General features: G+C 56.7%; 1 protein-coding gene across 3 annotated transcripts in view; it reads right to left on the minus strand.

The window, feature by feature from the left end:
• Positions 1–173: 173 nt before the first annotated feature.
• Positions 174–17,837, minus strand: part of FMNL3 (formin like 3) — a 55,905-nt gene continuing 38,241 nt past the window's right edge. The window contains exons 5-27 of one of the 3 annotated variants that reach the window (XM_082635734.1): positions 16,072–16,155; positions 13,195–13,347; positions 11,868–11,976; positions 11,602–11,678; positions 11,152–11,245; positions 9,987–10,061; positions 9,296–9,406; positions 8,847–8,993; positions 8,312–8,413; positions 7,042–7,321; positions 6,519–6,587; positions 6,305–6,429; positions 5,903–6,105; positions 4,884–5,118; positions 4,655–4,723; positions 4,446–4,526; positions 4,212–4,341; positions 3,404–3,564; positions 2,985–3,086; positions 2,421–2,513; positions 2,007–2,130; positions 1,756–1,872; positions 174–1,062 (exon numbers count right to left, since the gene is read on the minus strand). In XM_082635734.1, coding sequence (XP_082491860.1) covers positions 1,781–1,872; positions 2,007–2,130; positions 2,421–2,513; positions 2,985–3,086; positions 3,404–3,564; positions 4,212–4,341; positions 4,446–4,526; positions 4,655–4,723; positions 4,884–5,118; positions 5,903–6,105; positions 6,305–6,429; positions 6,519–6,587; positions 7,042–7,321; positions 8,312–8,413; positions 8,847–8,993; positions 9,296–9,406; positions 9,987–10,061; positions 11,152–11,245; positions 11,602–11,678; positions 11,868–11,976; positions 13,195–13,347; positions 16,072–16,155 — 2,716 coding nt within the window. In that variant the 3' untranslated portion in view covers positions 174–1,062; positions 1,756–1,780. Of the gene's footprint in view, positions 1,063–1,755; positions 1,873–2,006; positions 2,131–2,420; positions 2,514–2,984; positions 3,087–3,403; positions 3,565–4,211; positions 4,342–4,445; positions 4,527–4,654; positions 4,724–4,883; positions 5,119–5,902; positions 6,106–6,304; positions 6,430–6,518; positions 6,588–7,041; positions 7,322–8,311; positions 8,414–8,846; positions 8,997–9,295; positions 9,407–9,986; positions 10,062–11,151; positions 11,246–11,601; positions 11,679–11,867; positions 11,977–13,194; positions 13,348–16,071; positions 16,156–17,837 lie in introns of all 3 variants that reach the window. The other 2 variants (XM_082635733.1, XM_082635735.1) reach the window with 2 other exon arrangements.

Consider the following 17,837-nt stretch of genomic DNA (forward strand, 5'->3'; position numbering starts at 1 on the left):
TCTAGCCAGGTTCTCCTCCAGGCCTCCGCACTCACCTCCCCCAAGCGTGGCAGCTCTGCCCAGCCTCCTTTCTATCCCCGTGGCTTGGGTCAGCCTAAAGGGCCAGCTTAGCACCCCCCCGCCACACTCAGAGGAGACAGAGTCAGGCCTGGTATTTCAAGCCTTTGTTAAGAGAAGGAAAGTCTGGAGTTTATGTACAAGAGAGAAGGAAGTGGTACATGTACAAAAAGGAGTGGGCCCCTGTATTCCCTCCCAGGGGCCGAGAAGAAACCGGCAGGGGACGGAGAAAATAGCTAAGACCGACGTGACCCTGCCCCTGCCAAGAAAACCTAGCCGGGGGAAGGAGGTGAGGACGTTCTTGGCACACCCTCTCTCTAGGCAGAGAAAACTAGTCCTCTGCCCACCTCGGCAAGGATAGTCAGCCTAGAACGCAAAGGGCCAAGGGCAGGGAGCGTGGCACCTCTCCTCTCCCCTTATCACTAGGGCACACTGCCCAGGCGTAGGAGAGGCTTGCTCCTGGTAGAAGACGATCTGAGACTGGCAGGGCCCCGCCCCAGGGCTCCCTAAGCTTGGACACTTCTGGATCGCAGCTGACCATCGGGTTGCAAAAAGTAAGGGGGAAAAATTGCTTTCTCCTCTCGTCCCTCTGGCTCTAGTGGTGGTGGGCCTAGGTGCCCGTTCATAGCCTAAAGCTGGAAATGGTTTTCTCCAGCCCTGAGCTGACCCTTGAGGAAATGATGTTGAAGACCTTGGGAGCAAAGTGCAGTACTGGAGGCACCAGGGAAGTGCCAAGCCCTGAAAGACCTTGTGCCCACAGTGGCGGCAGGCAAGACGCAGCTTTGAGAGCTAGGGTGGACACTGGGTTGAGAGCAGCATAGCCCTCTGCTGGGCCCTTGGCCAATTCCAGGGCTTCAGGTCCACTGGTTGGACTTGAAGGACTCAGGGTTGAAGTGCTTCTGCCTCCAAGAAGGTCTCAGTGGGGGCCTGGAGCCCGAGGGGGGCCAGCAGGCGGTGCAGCACTCCTGGCTTGGTGGCGAACGACAAGGGGCTGGTGGTAGAGGCCTGTAGGGGAAACAGAGGCCTGTGAACAAGCAGGGAGGCTGGGCCAGGCCCACCTTCCGAGGGCCCAGCCGCACAGGCAGGGCCAGCGAAGAGCCAGGCGTGAGGTCGATGAGGGAGAAGATTAAAGAGAGACTGGAGGGGCTGGTCAGGGAGGTTTCTGGGGCGGGCTCTGCACAGTCAGAAGAACAGGTTGGGGTTCTAGAGGCCACTGGGGAGTGACAGAAACAAGGTGGACTCAGCAAGATCTAGAAGCTGGGAAGAGACCCCAGGCAGATTGGGTATCAGGAAACAGAGGTCAAGGGTCATCTGATGCCCCTGGGCAGAAGCCACTGCCAGAGCTCTTACGAGGAGACAAGGACAAATGATACCTGGGCCCAGGACCAGAGACTCTCAGCCTCAGTGATCAGCGGCGGCGCCCCTGGTCCTGCCTGTTTTGGCAACTCCCTACCCCTTGGGTCTTAGTACAAGCCAGACAGCATTAGTGGGAGAGATAACCACTTCCCTGAGGGCACATGCAGGGGCTAAGCCATGCTTCTCAGAGCATGGGGCATGCAAGGGAAGGAGTATGTGTCCCCATCACCACGGCGCTGCCCGAGGATGGTTCCAAGTCATGCAGGAGAGGAGGCGCCTGTGGGACCCAGCAGGACTCCTGGGAGGTGGGCATGCAGAGAGGGCAGCTGTGGTGCCCAGTACCTGTCAAGGGCCCCAGCCTTGGGGGTTAACAGTTTGACTCATCGTGATGGGCTGCATCGCAGAAGAAGCGTGAGCCCCGCTTGGCAGTACGGGCCGTGAAAGGGACACTCTTCAGCACTGTGGCCCAGGAGAGAGACACAGTGGTCAGGCCCCATGGGGGTGGGGTGGGAGAAGGAGGGCCCAAAGGGCTATGGTTGGGGTTTGGAAGCTGGGCCCAGTGGCCAGGCACCAGGGACGGAAAAGGGCCCCACCTGTGATGATGTCCTCAATGGTACCATCCTTCCCCTCGTAAACAGGCCGGTGCTCCTTGGCCTGGCGCCGCCTCAACTCTGCAATTAGCTCCTGCTGTTGCCACTTGTTCCGCTGGGATGGGGTCTAGAGCCGAGCATTTGAAGGGAAAGGGAGTCACCGCTAACGTACCACGGGGCTGGTTCCTGCCCCAAGATGCAGTCTGAGGATGCCCTTGATTGTGCTCGCCAGCCCAGCCCCCATCATCGCCTAGGAATCCCCTCCCATAGCCCCCCTCTCCATCCCTCTGGACTCCATCATCAGGCCCTCTGGGTGGTCTGTGGGCTCCAGTTCTCCGTCGCCTCTCCAGCTCTCTGCTCCACCCCCTCCTAATCCTTTGCCGCGTTTTCCAGGCCCCAGTTCTTGGTCCCACCCACCTTGGCATCCAGTTTCTTGGCTTCCTGAGCCAGCTGCTTCTCCCGCATTACCTCCTCCTGCTTCTTGCGGGCTTCGTTCTCTTGTTCTGCTTCCTAAGTACCATGAAAGATGGGGGCGGGGTGTGTGTGTGTGTGTGTGTGTGTGTGTGTGTGTGTGTGTGTGTGTGTGTGTGTGTGTGTGTGTGTGTGTGTGTGTGTGTGTGTGTGTGTGTGTGTGTGTGTGTGTGTGTGTGTGTGTGTGTGTGTGTGTGTGTGAGACACAGGCTGTGAGCTGTGAGGGGAGGGGCTGACACTGAGGGTGGAGAGTGGGTGTCAGTGGGACCAGCAACCCCAGGTGGCCACTCTCTGGAGGGGCACTTCCTGCCCCAAACAATGACAGGAAGGGCCTGGGCCCCCACCCTGCCCACCAGTTCACAGCTAAGAGGCCTGTGGCCAGCTTCCATCGCTCCCTCGCAGGACTCAGAGGAGGAGACGGAAAAGGCCCAAGCTTGAAGCCCAGCCCTCTCTCCCTCTACCAGTTTTCTCTCAGCCAAACTCCTCTTTAAAAGCCTCTCTTCTGCTCACCTTGTAAGAACGAATGAATCGGACAAATACTGGGAAGAATACAGAAGGAGGCGTCGTCTTGGGACTCTCACCGAAGTAGCGCACAACAGCATTGTAGGCCTCCTGGGGAGGGGGTGGGCAGAAGGGGTCAGCCCGGCGGGGGTAGGAGAAGCCCGGCTCCCAGCAGGGGCAGGAGGCCCACAGGAAGCCGCAGCCCCCCACAGCCCCTGGGGGAGGGCAAAGAACTAGGGGCTCGCCAAGCCCCCTGGAGTGCGTCTCCAGAGGCAGCTGCCTGCCACCCCCAGCGCCCCCTCTCCACTACGATCAGCCAGCCAGCTGCTTGACAAAAGTTCTTTGACCCAAGAACCAGAACTAAGCCCGCCAGAGGCGCACGGCACCTTGGCCACAGCCTCTCCCACCCGCCTCCTCCCTGTGCTCACCTCGGCTGTCTTGGCATCGCGCTGGAGCTTGTCCAGTTTGCCTTCGTTGGTGCTAAGGAAGTTGCGCAGGACGCTGTTGTCATGTATGCTGCACTCCCGCCGAATCAGCTCCATGCCCCGGCCCAGCTCCTTCACGTCTAGCAGCACGTTCTCCAGGGACACTGTCATCACCAGAGCCCAGGCTGAGGACTACAGCCCAGGACTACAGCAAACTCCAGCCCTCCCGCTCAGCATGGGCTCACTCGGTTCCTCACGCCCCACTCCAGAGCTACCAGCGTGGACAGAGAGGGGCGAACCAAGCTAGCCAAGCTCTCACAGGGGCAAGGAAAAGCAAAAGAGGCCGTGGGCTCATGACCCCGAAGGTAGCAAGGGAAGGTGAGCCGCAGACTGCTGGGCTCCAAAACAGAGCTGCCCCAGGCCTACCCCAGTTTCACGAGGGGGGCAAAGATAACAGCCACCCTATGTCTGTGGGGGGCTTTATGGGTTTTCTAAGCACTTCACGTACATCACAGAGACACAGGCTCTGGGGCCAGCTTGGGGGAGTTGGCAGTGAAGAGCCACCGCTGCCTTTCCCTTCCAGCTCCCACAGCACCCAAGTGGAAAGGGCTGGGTGGGGGCCTGGTGCCTGTAGGAAGGCTCCCTCTGGGGTGGCCCCTGCCCATGGCCCCAGCGGAAAACTTTGAAGTGGTCAGAAAAAAGAAAACAAAAGCAAGAAAGAAAGGCACCCAAGTGCTCCCCCTCCTCATAGCTTCCAGGGATTGTCCTGCGCTGGACACGAGGCAGGCTTGTTGGGCCAGGCTCCCCTCACCTGCTGCAGCTTTCTCCACAAAGTGCAGCTCATGCCAGAAGTTAGCCAGGTCCGGGTATTTCTCCTTTACCGTCAGGGCGATGAAATGCAGCAGTGTCATCTTCCTGTCAGTGGACTTGGTGTCCAGCAGCTGGTAGAGGGGGACAGGGGTCAGTGCAAGAGGGCTGAACACCCTGGCGCCACAGCCGCTGCCCCCTCCAGCTTCCTGGCCACTTGCTGTGCCCACCATCTTACCAGATCCAGGCTCTGGAGCTTGAAGCCATACACAGCTCCCCGCTTGCTGCTGTTCATGTAGTTCCCCAGGGCAAGTATGATCTGTCCAAAAGAGGCACGGGAGGAACTCAGGGCAAGACCCGAGGGCTCCTTCCTCCTCTCTGTATAGCGCCAGCCCCCCACCCAGGACCTGGGAACTCCCGGCACCTCCATCCCCAACCCCTCCCCACCTCCAACATCTGCTTCAGCTTCTGTGAGGACTTGACGGAGGCAGAGGCTGCAATGATGGCGTTGAGTTGCTGGAAGGCAAGATGAATAGCTGAGTGACCCCATGCCGGGATGCGGCAAAGTCAGGGAGGGGCTGGCAGGGGAGGGGACCAGCAGGTAAAGGGCGGAGGGGCGGCTGCAGACAACCGTGATACAGGTGGGGGCCAGGTGGGGGCCAGGTGGGGGCCGTACCGGCGTGAGCATCTGCAGGTTGTCCTGGAAGTTGCCCAGGAAGGCCATGCCAGCCATTCGCTGGGTCAGCCGCTCCACCTTGCTGAAGAGCAGCATGAAGCGGTCCTCGGCCGCCAGCTCCTCCAGGGGCTGCCGCTCCCGCTCATATTGCCGCAGCAGCTTCACCTCCGCCTCTGTGGGCAGGAAGCGCATCAGGCACTCCACGAAGTCCACGGGTAGTGTCTGGAGGTCAAACCTGTGTAGGAGGGAGGGACCACCTCAGGTCTTGCCTTTGCCCACATTATCTGTCATCCCTTCATTTTCCAGCTCCTGCGAGGACTGAGGGTGAGGTCTTGAGCAGCACACAGCCAGAGGCAGAGGACTCACTGCCTCACCTCCAGTAACTCCAGGGCTGGGGTTACTCAGCACCAGTAGCAGCCCTAGGGTCACGTTTCATGCCCTGTTTAAGAACCCTTCAATGTCTTCCCTCTGCAACTACGGAGAAGTCTTAACACCTGGACGTGGCTTAGGAGGCCCAGCCTGCAAGACTTCTGCTCGCCTCTCTACTCTGTCTCTCCTACTCCCCTCCTTACACTAAAGCCAGAGTCCATTTTCAGTACTCAGGGCACCATGCCTCTCCCTCCAGGCCCTGACCTGGAGTTCATATACATCCTTCAGGTCGCAAGTGAGACATCACCTCCTCCAGGAAGCCTTCCCTGATCACCAAGCTCAGCTACCTGGCCCTCCCTGTTCTCCCAAAGCTGCCTGTACCTCCACTACCTTGGTGTTGTCACCCAGTGTTACTGGACTGTTCCCATTAGACTGGGAGCTCCTTGAATGAAGGTCTGGGCTGACTCCCCAACACCTCACACAGTGCCTGGCACACAGCACGGATGCAGTAAATTCTGGCCAAGCCACTGGATGACTGAGGGAGTTCTGTCAATGCCCTGGAATCCAGGGAAGGCTAGGATCCTAGGTGGAGATCCTAGGGGGGTTACCAACTTAGCTGGGGACCAGGGCAAGGTCAGTGGGAGCCTCACGTGTGGATGGCCCTGCAGATCTCCTCAGCTGAGCGGCCAGCCTTGCGGAGGGTGATGGCTAGGTTCTTGGCACGATTGGCTTCCAGCAGGGTCACCTTGCTGGCAGCCTTTTGTGCTGTCTTGTTCTTGGAGCAGATGAGGTCAAGGGCAGGACCCTGGGCTTTTGTCTTGAACAGTTCTTCAAACTTGTCCAGATCCAGGTCCTGGCAGGAGTTGATGAGAAGGGAAAATGCTGTGGCCTCATCCCACAAGAGGACCCGCTGGCAGCACACCAGCATCAGCTCAGCTCTGGTACATGGAGGGCTGAGTCTGAGGGCTCTTCCAAAGCCAAGAGATCGACCTTAAAGGGCAACCTGGCCCCCAGCTCCCAAGCCCAGCCCTGAGGGCCCCAGGCCCTGCTACCTCCAAGATCTTCTCATCATCAAGTTCGCTGAAGACAGTGCCGCTGATCTGGTTGGGTTTCAGTGCTGTCCAGTTGAAGACAGGCAGCCGGAACTTGGTCTTGATAGGTTTCTTAATGCGAATGGCTAATTTGGAAGGAGGGTCAGTGAGGCAGGAGCCAAGGACACCCTCCCTCGGTCCCACTAGCCCTGCCCAGAGCCCTCGGGACACTCACCTGACAGGCCTACTGTCAACACCACAGAGGGAGCAGCGCCGGGGAGAGGTGGGGCTGGGGGACACTTGTCTGGGAAAAGAGGAAACAGCACAGTGACCCAGGGGCCAAGAGACTCCCCTCTGTCCGCCCCACCTGTCCTTAAAGACTGTCAGGGAAGGAGTCTGCATGAACTCCCTGCCCAAGTGGCTCCCAGGGGTCCTAACTGACGGGGCAGGTCGTGCTGTCTCTGACCCACGCTCTCCTGCTTTGGTCTAAGCCCTCTCCTTGGATGTCCTCAGAGGAATCAGGAGCGGCATCTTTACGCTCCTTAAAACAGACCCACATCTGCTCGTAGACATCCCTTCCCTAGTAATCTGAGCCTCCCTCGGATTCTAACCCTCCCTCAGCCTCTCCCACCTGACTTTACATCCTTCCAGCCACATCCCCAGTTTCTCCCTGTGGAGATGCTGCTGACTGGGCTTTTGGTCTGGCCCCACAATAAGGCCGTACCTCTTGCCTTTTACCAGGTAAGGGTCCTGCTTACCTGGTAACGGGGGAGGTGGAGGGGGCAAGGGAGGAGCCGGCGGCGGAGGCAGAGGTAGGGCCTCCTCGGGGGGCGGGGCCGGAGCCAGGAGGTCCAGGTCGGAGGGGGGCATGCCCTCATTCAGTTCCTCAGGGCCTACCCGGGCCAGGGCCTCGCTGCCCACTGACTCTAGGTCCCGGGCGGTGGGCTCCAAGTGGCATCGGCGCTGGAAGGCCTCCTCCTTCTCTTTAATGAGCCGCCGCAGGGTGTGTACCTGGTGGCTCGTGTTCTCGTAAGTCTCCTATTGGGCAGATAGCTCCGTTAAGAAAAGAACACCTGAAGGCGCAGCAGGCGATGCTCCTGGGAGTGAGACTTCCTACCCAAGGGTCTCTGGGAGGGTACTCAGAGGCAGAGAGCGGCAGAAACCCAGGGAAAACTGGAATGCAGCAGAACAGAAGAGGGGGGCGAAGAGCAAGCCTGCTTGGCTGGCACCCTGCAGTGTCCTTCCTCGCTGCTCCAGCCCAGTCTCACTGGTCCCTCAAGGCCCAGGTAGAAGGCTGCCCTTGTGAAACTCTCCTTGACCCACCAGCAGCCTGCTATGGCAGCTCTCAGCCCTCTGTGCCTCAGTCCTGCTCTCATTTCATTTGGTTTGTACAGTCGCTCAATTGGAAGCCCCCTACACACAAGACCCTGCCTTAGCCACCTCTGTATCCTCCATACTCCCAATTCAGCGCTTCAGACTCTTAGCAGGGGCTTGGCAGATGTGTACTGAGCTCAACAGAGCCAGCATAATTGTATTCCTGTGGAAGAAGAGATGGGTTGGGGCATGATTTTATAACTAACAAAAAGTTAGGTGGGGGACAGAGAAGACACTGCAATGTGAGGAGGCCCTGCTCTCCAATTTGGAATACATGGTGGATATCCTAATAAACAGCCCCAAGTACCTGGGCTATTCTGAGCCTGTTCATTACACTGGGCTGGGGAAGCACGTGGAGGTACGGGTGAGGGAGAAGCAAGGGGGTGGGCTGGCAGGAGGAGACAGGGGCTCCAAAGGTGCCCCACCTGCTCCCACCTTCCTGTGTGTATGTCGGGCCCACTCTGGCTCCAGCTTCCCTCTCCAGCTAAAACATGGGGTGAAACCATCAGCCCACCCTCATTTGAGTGCCTCAGGGGTGAATTAACATCTGGATTCTCGAGGACTTGACATGACTGACATGGAACGAAAAGCAAGATCCCCAGGCCCCAGCACCCAGTACCAGTCAGGGGCTCCCTTCCCCACGTAACCTGGTACCTTGATGCTCTCGAGTTCCTTCTCCCGCTGCAGCAGCTGCTTCTCTAGCTCTGCCACACGCATCATGTTCTCATTCTCTAGGTCCAGAAGCTTCTCTGTGAGCTGCAGGATGAAAAGGGCAGGTTTGGGGACGGCCCTAAAGTCTGGGCACTCAGCACAGTCTGAACCCCAGTCAGGACCCAGGCCCGACCCCTCCACCCAGGGCCCCAAAGGCAGCTTGGCCCAGTGGCTTCCCTGTCACTCCTGTGAGCCCAGGATCTGAGACCACATGAAATAGTACAAGGCAAATGGCCACCATCTGCCTCTTTCAAGCCTGAGGCCACCTCACATCCAGTCCTGAGGTCAATGTATGTTCCACCGCGGACGAACCAGTGTCTCAGCCAGAGCATGCGCTAGAGAGCCCCAGTGGATTCTGAGGCTTCCCTGAGGCTCAATCGGGAGGTAAGTAGGTCAGCTCAGGATTCCTGGGACTCAGATGTCCCCACTCTCTCCCCACTCTCAACAGTGGTTCTGGCAGCAAAGGAGGACCACCTACATGGGACACATGCTCCTCCAGCTCTTCCACCTTCTCCAGGGCCACGTTCTTGGTCTCGGCATCCTCCAGCAAACCCCCCACATCAAACACGTTGTCCAGGTATGCCTGGATCTGCACCTGCAGCTTCTCGCTCTCCGTGTGCCTTGACTTCTGGCGGAAAGCAGAGAGAGTAGTAGTTGGGGGAGCCTCCTCATCAGCCTCCATGACCCCTTCCTAGAGCCTAGGACCCAGGGAGCTCCTACTGTAGCCGTGTCAGATTCTCGCCCTGTGGAGCTGACTGACTGAGGAGCCCTCTGCGCGAAGGCCAGAGTCCCAGGTCACAGAAGGCAGGCAGGGTGCCAGGAGCATCCGTGACCAGGCTCTTGTAAAAGAAAAACTCCTTGTGATACAGCTAAGCTAGTCCTCTTCCCCGAAGAGCCTCATCCCGTGAGGACTCCAGCCCAGCTCACCTGCAGGAACTCCTCCAGCCCCAGCTTTGTAAACTCATACTGCAGGTGGACCCGGAAGTTCATATCCTCCACCGAGTGCACCACGATGTTGATAAACTGCATGCAGGCCACCTGGGGAAGGAGCAGCCCAGAGGAGCAGAGAGAGCCGAGACATGGAGGGGAGGCGGCCGTTAGAGCCAGCATCATCAGGTGGATAATCAAAAGGAGTAAAAAAGGTAAGTCTTTCAGGGAGCAATAAGAGAATTTTAACTTAAAAAACAACAGACTTAATATTCATTTTATGAAGACAAGTAAATTACATGAGAAATAGGTGTAAATGAAGATTTGGATGATTTCCTTTGCACACCAGCAGGTATTCCTTGAGACAACCCTACTAGCTGTATACCCTAGACTGAAGGGAAGTGAAGCTAGAGGAAAAGCTGGGGAAGAGGAAAGCAGCTCAGAAAGGATCCAAATCAGGGACAGTACGGCCACACAAAGCGGGAAAGGAGGTAGACCCAAGACAGAAATTGTCCTGGAGTTTCTAAAAGCTTTCTGGGGTGAGTGAGTGAGTGGACAAGGAGCATTTACTGAATAGAGAACCACTCTAGGTCCTACACAGAACATCAAAGTACGCTGTTGGCCCAGCCCCCGTTTTCAAGGAGTAGGCGGCCCTGCTGGGCATGCACCTGACCCAGGACCAGCCCCTCACCATGAAGTCGATGTTGCTGTCCTCATTCCGGAAATACTCCATCAGCTTTTCAAAGCGGTGCAGCTCCTTGCATACCTGAACAAGCAAACTTTCTTAGTAACAGGATCTGTCCCATGCAGAACCCAAGCCCCTGAGTCCTGGTTCCCAGGAACATCCAGCAAAGGGACTGGTTCAGACCAAGTGTAACCACAATTCTTTCTATGTAACGGGTCACTTGGGACATGACAGAAGAAAGCCTGGGACCTGGCATCTGCTCTGGGTCCCTGAGGGAGCTCAGTAAAGGGTGTGCCCTTAGTCTGGGCTCTGGGTGCCTCTGAGTGTAGGCCAAGAAGAAACACAGGGGTCTGGTGTTGCCGAGCTATTGAAGGAAAGAGGGAGGGTGGAGGAAGGTTGGAGGCCATGGCCAAGGCAGAAGGCTGAAGTCCTAGTGGGGATGCAGGAGAGGGGCCTGGGTGCAGGAAAGCCTCTGTGCTGAGAGGGGTCCAGAGACTCCTCTGAGCCTCTGGCTTCAAGGAGGAAAAGCCATTTCCTGGCTTGAACAATGGATGCTAGGGAAGAGGTCCAAAAAGGAGGAAGAGGTGGGACCCGCAGCTGCAGCTGTATGTCAAGGAATCCTATGTTCAAGCAGATGGGGGTTTCAAAGCCAGGCCCAGAGTCTTCTGGGGAATTCCAAGTAGGAGCTCCCTCTCCCCTCACCAACGACAGCCAACACCCCAGGAGGATCCCTGCTTGCCTTCTCCTCCCACTACAAATATAACTGCCTCGGGTTCTACCAGTGGGTTCACAGCCTCAGAACGAGCTGGGGAGCCTCTTAAAGCACAGATGGCCAGGCCTCCCACGGGTCTGTGCATTTAACACAGGCTCTTCAGGTATTCTGCTGCACAGCAGGTTAGAACTGCTGGACTATAGCCCTCAAGTGAGGGCATCCTTTGCTGGCCAATCAGGAGCTTTCCCGACACAAGATCTAGTAAGACTGAAGTTTTGGTTTTGGTTTAAAAAAGCAGGGAGCAGACTACCTAGCTAAAAGCACTAGGCTGTTAAAATCCCTAGGATGTGTGAGATCACAGGAAAGGGTCCTTACCTACCTGGCTCACTCCTCCTCCCCGCCAAACACACACACACACACACACACACGCACGCACGCACACGGGTATAGGAAACTGACCTCTTTGAAATTGTCAAAGGCAGCAAGAATGATTTCGTGGCCTCCCCGTACCAAACACACGGCTGCCAGGAGCTCTAAGACAAGTGCTTTGGTCCTAAGGGGTGGAGAATGAAGATTAACACCCTAGCCCCTGACCCTGGCCACCACACAGCTCACTTCCACAACTGGGTGAGTCCTTTCAAGAGAGTAGAGACAGCCTCGGTGGTGAGGGAGAGGGTGGGTTTGGGAAAGAAGGCAGGGCAAGGCAGGCTTTCTCCCTCCCTAAGCTGTGGAGACCAGAGGAGAGCAGAACACTCCTCCTCCAGCAGAGGTGAGGGGCCAAACCAAGGCGCTGACCTAGGCCGCAGGACCCGAGGCCAGGCAGGACTTCTTGGCAGGGACAAGTGCAGCCCAGTTCTCCAGCGTCCTGGGCAGAGCGGGGAGGAAAGGGGAGGGAAGGAAAGAACTCACCTTGGATTCTTGTTGTTGAGGCTGAGCGCAATCTCATTGACAGCGTGAGGGTGGGACATGACCAGGTTGAATCCATACTGTGGCAAGGGGAAAGGACAGAAGGAGGGGAGGCCATGACGGTGGGGAAGACAGATCCCAGCCGGAGCTCCCTGACTGCAGGCCCACCAGCAAACTCGTCTTGTACAAGCTGGTGCCTTCCTAGCTCTCCTGGTGTGGGAGGTGAGGCAGAAGAGGCAGAGCGCCCGTGGCTAGTGCCGTCGCCGTACCTGATAGTTCATGACGGCTCTGAGACAAAGGATGCAGACGTGGACGTCGTCCTTCTGGCTCACCAGGCGGGAGTTCTTCAGCGCCCTGCGCCCAGGGAGAGTGCTATACCTGGGGGAGAGGGGCTGCTGGTGAAGGGTCTAGAAGCACTTGCCACCACCCAGACAGCAGGCTGCCCCTCAGCAGCAGAAGAAAAGGGGGATGGAGGACCTTGCACCAGCAGCCCAGAGAGATGCAGGGGGTGCAGGTGCAGGGGGCAGGGCGCGCCACTGTTTTCACCTCCCTGGAACAGGTCTTTGTCAGTTAACTATCCAGGATCCCAGCATTACAACCAGTGCCCAAACCATCCTAAGCCCAGATGTCCTCCAAAATACAACACGAGGTGTGTAGGCCTTCCTAGACCTCAAGATGGGTCCAGGAGACATTCATTTGAGCCATCCTTCCTCTTCCTTCTAGTCACTGCATCTTCAACACACTCACTGGGGCAGGGGCATCTTAGCTCCCATCCCACATCTATGTCCTAGAAAAGACAGAGCAGACCCCAAAGGCTATAGAAGGGCTAGGGACTACATCTGACTTTGCCCCTAGTGATGTTTCATGGAAAAAAAAGGAAACACAAGTGGTATCTGCTCGTGCATGACTAGAATGGGCAAAACCCAAAGAAGAAGACTAGGAGAAAAGCATGGTTGAGAGATAGAGGCCATGGAAAGGGCCATAGGACCCACAAGAAAGCCTCCCTCTGTAGGAGGGGCTCTCAGAAATCATCCGGTCCGTCCACCTGCCTCTGGGCAGGATGACTCTTCAGATACTACAGACAAATGAACACGCTGCAGCCTTGGAGGAACAAAAAAGGCCTATAGGAAGAAGTGAAGGGAAGGTGAGCAGCAGCAGGTTGGGGGGGAGCTGGTCTCCGGGCAGCTGATGGGGCTGCGTGCAGAGCAGAGGGAAACAGACACGAGGGCAGGTGCTGGACCAGCTGGTGAAGACTAAGGCGCTGGGTGAGGACAAGCCCTGCCCAGAGGCCTGGAGGAACGGCAGAGTGAGAATGATGAACGGAGGGGCCCCCAGAGATGGGGAGAGGAGAGGGGAGGGCTGGAACCCCAGATGGGGTGGGCACAGCCGAGGGTGATGTACTTACCCAGGACAGATCGCGGGGCAGAGTCAAGGAGACAGAGAGGACAGACCAGAGACAGACTGGCAGGCAGAGGGCAAGAGAGCTGAGCCTGGAAGCAAGAGTGAAGGGAGGAGCATGAGCACTCACCGCTGTCACCCAAGACCTGGACGGGGACGAGGGTGGGAGGCAGGCGGGCAGAGCGAGAGCACACATACCGGAGCACAGACTGGCGCGCAGAGCGAGCGAGGCTGTTGGTGAAGGGGGCTGACAGGGCACTGGGCGGCTGCAGGTCCTCGATGGACCTGCTCCAGGACCGGAGCTTGTCAAATGCACCATCGTCACCACTCTCCAGAGCCTCAAAGTCAAACCTGGAGCAGGAAAGGACACAAGCGCACACACAGGAGAAATTCAGTGCCAAGCCGCCTGGCGAGCCCACCCCCGCCCTTTAGACGTCTAGGGCAACAAGAAGCAGGGCAGCAGAAGAGAAAGCGGAATTGGGCAGAAGAGACCCAACCCTGGTCAGGAGGACTGAGTAGGGCAGAGTAGTCACCGGCAGCAACCAGGAGGGGGATCTGAGGAGATGCGGGTGCTGACCGAGGCCAGCCGCTGCCCCCCACTGGCCTCCAGGAGTCACCTCCCCATGGGCCCGAAGGGACGCAGGGAGCTGGCAGTCTTTCTGCACTCCCAGCCATAGAGGGGACATCTCAGAGAAGCTGCCGCTCCCCTTGGAGAATCTGCCCTGCAGAGCAGTGTTGGGGAACAGGCCAACTGAAGGGATTACTAGGGGGCAAATGGCAACAGCCAAAGGGGCCTCTCAGTGCCCTGAGGGTGAGGCCCGGGTGGCTCTGGACTAGGTTCACGAGGCCAGGTCTGAGTGGAAGGGAATGGGGGTCCCGAGAAACCCAGGGTGGGACAGGCCTCTGTGTTCAGGAAAAGCACCATGGTCTCATACTAGCACTGGGTTTTAATGACCGGGTTTTCTTTCCATGGTTCTATTTGAGGCTTCTAGGTTTTTCTGGTTTAGAGGCCTTGGGCTTCAGCTTCCCTCGGGGAAGAAATCACAGGTTGAGGGTGTGAACCGGGGTCCTTAGTCCCCACAGGAGTTGGGATGGTTTCTACGTCACTTCCTGCTTCTGGGACCAGACATCTCCCACCACCAGCAGTTTGGGAGTGCAGCCAGGGCAAGGAGGACAGCTCAAGATCACAAACCCACAAGGCCTTCTCCTTTACATATCCCCACATCGGGATCTACCCGCCCTGAGAAACAAGCCCCACTCCTCTTTCCTGTCCTCTTCCCCCAGTAGGCCACCCAGGACTGAGCAAGCATTTCCTACAGGCTCTTCCCCCAAGGAGCCTTCTGCTCAGACACGCACAGCCCCAGGGTCAAAGGCACAGAGGCCGAGGCTCTCTGAAATAGGAAGCGGTATCTGCAGATGCCTGAGTGTTCCCAAGGAAGCAGGAGCAGACTTCAGGATCCTGTCGATCAGATGCTTAACAGGGCTCTCAAGCAGACATCAGAGGAGTCTGCTCCGTGAATAATAGTATTCCCCAGAGCTGGGATGTGCAGTTTACAAATAAGTGCCTTCACTCAAACTCTATTTGGCTTAGCTCTTTCCCCCTCAACCCTTCCCAAAACACACACTCTTACCTCACCTGCTCTGAGTCTTTCTTTTAAAAACACAGTCAAAGGTACTGCTGTGGACACTACAATACTGAGGTTCCAGTGTATTTCGGTTTCAAGCAGCTGGAATTTGTTTGCTTTTGAAACAAGATATGCTTATTTGGAAAAATAATCTACATCTTCTGCTATAAAAGCTCTGAATTTAAAAAAATCGCTTCAGCAAATGTTTTTCATTTCTTTCTATAAAAAGAGTGAGTTTCTTTTAAGGGATAGGAGGATCATGAGGCTTGACTTCTGTAGGGACGGGAATGGGGAGAGGGCCACTCTTGGTTTTAACAGCGGATGACCTGCAAAAAATGACAAAGGCCAAACCTAGGAGAGGCGTTAGTTCGAAACCCTAAGGAGATGAGGGTGAAAACCTGCTGAGGAAGGAGAACAGCCCAGGGGCAAGCACAGTAGCAAGAAAAGTGGAAGTTGAGGCTGGGGTTGAGTCCCAGAACCGAGGAGTTCCCCAGGACGCGGGACTTTCAGCGCTAACACTCGGGAAAGTCACGGGCAAACCTGATCAGTCACCCGAGGGCCGACGTAAGTCTTGGGTCTAAGTCTGAACGTGTTGGCCATGCCATGAATGATCAATATAATCCCTCTTTCCATATACTTAGGTAATTATGGTAGGGAACAACACCTTAAATAATAACAATTAACAAATAAAAAGCGGCTACCACAGTACAGACTATGTTCCAAATACTACAACTGCTTTACACACATTATCATCTAATCCTTATGGCAACCCTGGAATATGGATCTCCTCTTACATAAGGGGCCCTCAGCAAACTTGCCTGAGGTCACGCAGACAGTAAAGGACAGAAGAGACCCACACCCTGCTTTGGGCTTTGTCTTAACTCGAAAGCCCTCGTTCCTTCCACTACCCCACACTGCCTTCTCCTCTGCACTAATTCACTTCCAGCTGCCTCCAAACCCCCCCACCTGCTTGCAAAAGGCTCCTGAATGCTTCACTTTCAGTCTGCGTCAAAGGTCATGCTCACTGCTCCTGGGGTGACCTGGAGGAACCCTCTCACAACTGGAGACCCAAAGTTGCTTCTTGAAGACTGAGCTCTCCTAAAGCAAACGAATCCCACAGGGCCTCTCTCCCAGAAGCCAGGACATTTCCTTGGACGGCTCCCAGCATGGAGTCTGGATCCTTTGGGCTCGATTCTGAGCTCCCTTTTTCCACATCTCTCCTCCTGCTCCCCAAAATGCACCTTCTACTCCAGCCACCTGGCATTCTTCACTGATCTCAGACAGCCCCTTGGCCGCCTGTCCACCCCTACGCTGCTGCCCGGGCCCTCCCCTCCTGCCTGGGGTTCCCATTCCCATCTTCACTACTGCAAGCTCACCCTGCCTCGTCAAAGCAGAATGGGACCATGTCCTTCCTCACCGTTCCCCAACCCTAGTCCCAGGTGGTACTCACATGACGGAACATTGGGCAAATGACAGGTAATCCACCAGCACATCCAGGCCTTTGTTTTCATCATTCAGAAACTCCCGCACCCACCTGCAGAGAAAGGAAACACAGTGGAGAGGTCTGCTAAAGTGGATTGAGGGGGAGGAGGAAAAGGTGTCTCTGACAAAATGACACCCCCTCCTGGATCCTCTGGAACTCAGCACCAGGCTGGGAGAATTCTGAAGATCAAAGCCTGTGGCAGACCCAGCCATGGTCACATCACCAGCCTGGACCGCCCCTAGGCAGGAGAGCCAGGGATGAGGAAAGGTACAGGCCTTCCAACACCATGTTAGTCAAACCAGCTTTCAGGAGCCCCCTCCTCAAGGGCCAGGGCCCCACTCAATCATTTTCTAGGTCTCTGGTGTCTAGCACGTGGCTGGGCACACCGTCCTGATGTCACGTTCCTGGGAGGAATTGAGGGTTAGACAGAGCATTTACTGTAGCCCTCATGCAGAGCTGTTCCTGACAGAAGCCAGCAGGTCCCCAACTTGACCGAAGTCTCAGTTAAAAGACAGGCAGGGAGGGTCAAAGAGAGTCTGGAACAGAGGCATACTGGGCCAAAAGGCTCTCCACCAAGTTCAAGGAAAGGTATTTTGGGAAGTAGTGAGCAGAGGGATACGGGGGACTTCAGTGTTTTGTCAGGGTGAGTCTGGCAGAATAGGAAAAGGATGCAGGGACAGTCAGGAACTCAAGTAACCCCAGAATGGCTCTGGCCACTAAGAGGGTGAACCAGGGAGGCAGGAGGGAAGACAACTAGGCACCCTAAAGACAGGGGACCGGGGCATGTTCACCCTTCTGCCTTCAGGCCTTTTGAACTCAGACATCCCTGGAAGGACAGTCAGGAGCGAGTCCCAGGACTGTTACAGGACAGGCTCACTCCTGGCCTATAGACATACAGGACCCAGAAAGACATAAAACTCTCGGGATGGATGCTGACTCTCCGGTGCTGTTCCCTCCGGGCGTCCAGGTGTCCTTCTAGGCCAGCTGCGCCAAACAGCCCTGCAAGGCCGCTTCTCCCCCACAGCTGGAACACCAGCGCCATGTTTGATGGCCACACCCCGGGCTACAGAGAGAGGCCGGGCCAGAGCACCAGGCCCGGCTAAGATCTGGCCGCAGGCTCTGGCTGCGGCTGACTGACACCGGAGCTGCCTGAAGTTAGCTTCCTCTCTGGGGGCCGACAGGCCTCCCGTTTCCTGTCTGTCTGCGCTCCAGCTCCCCACCCCCTTCTCATTTCCTGTCTGAGTCTACACTGCTATTTTCGGGATCTTGACACTTTGAGGAGAGGTTAAAGGGCACTTAGGCAAGGCCGCAAACCAATACAAACCAGGGAGAGGAGGAGCAGGGGAGGCTCTGGAATCCTACTTCCCAGCCCGCCCACTCCAGGCCCGAGTTCCCATCTTTGCAGGCCTGGGGCTGATCCGGCTGCTGCCGAAGCAAGATCCTCCTCTCCCTACCCTGCCCTGGGCTCCTACTGCCCTGAAGCACCCACACCCCAGCCTGACAGCCTGACAGCCTGACAAGCTCTTCCTGCCCCAAAATCCGGGACGGATCCAGGCCCTCCCACATAACTCTCCCAGAGAAGCCACAGTCCGGATGACAGGAGCTCCTAAAATGCCAGACACTAAGCTGCTCCTGGGAACCAAGGACCAGGTCCAGACCTCTAGCTTGTGTGCCAACTGCCAAGAGGCCCGGGCCTGGGAACCATGCTGCTCTGGCCCCAGCTCCTGGCCAAT

This window comes from Mesoplodon mirus (genome assembly GCF_964341445.2).
Source record: "Mesoplodon mirus genome assembly, chromosome: 11".
NCBI classification, from domain to species: Eukaryota; Metazoa; Chordata; class Mammalia; order Artiodactyla; family Ziphiidae; genus Mesoplodon; species Mesoplodon mirus.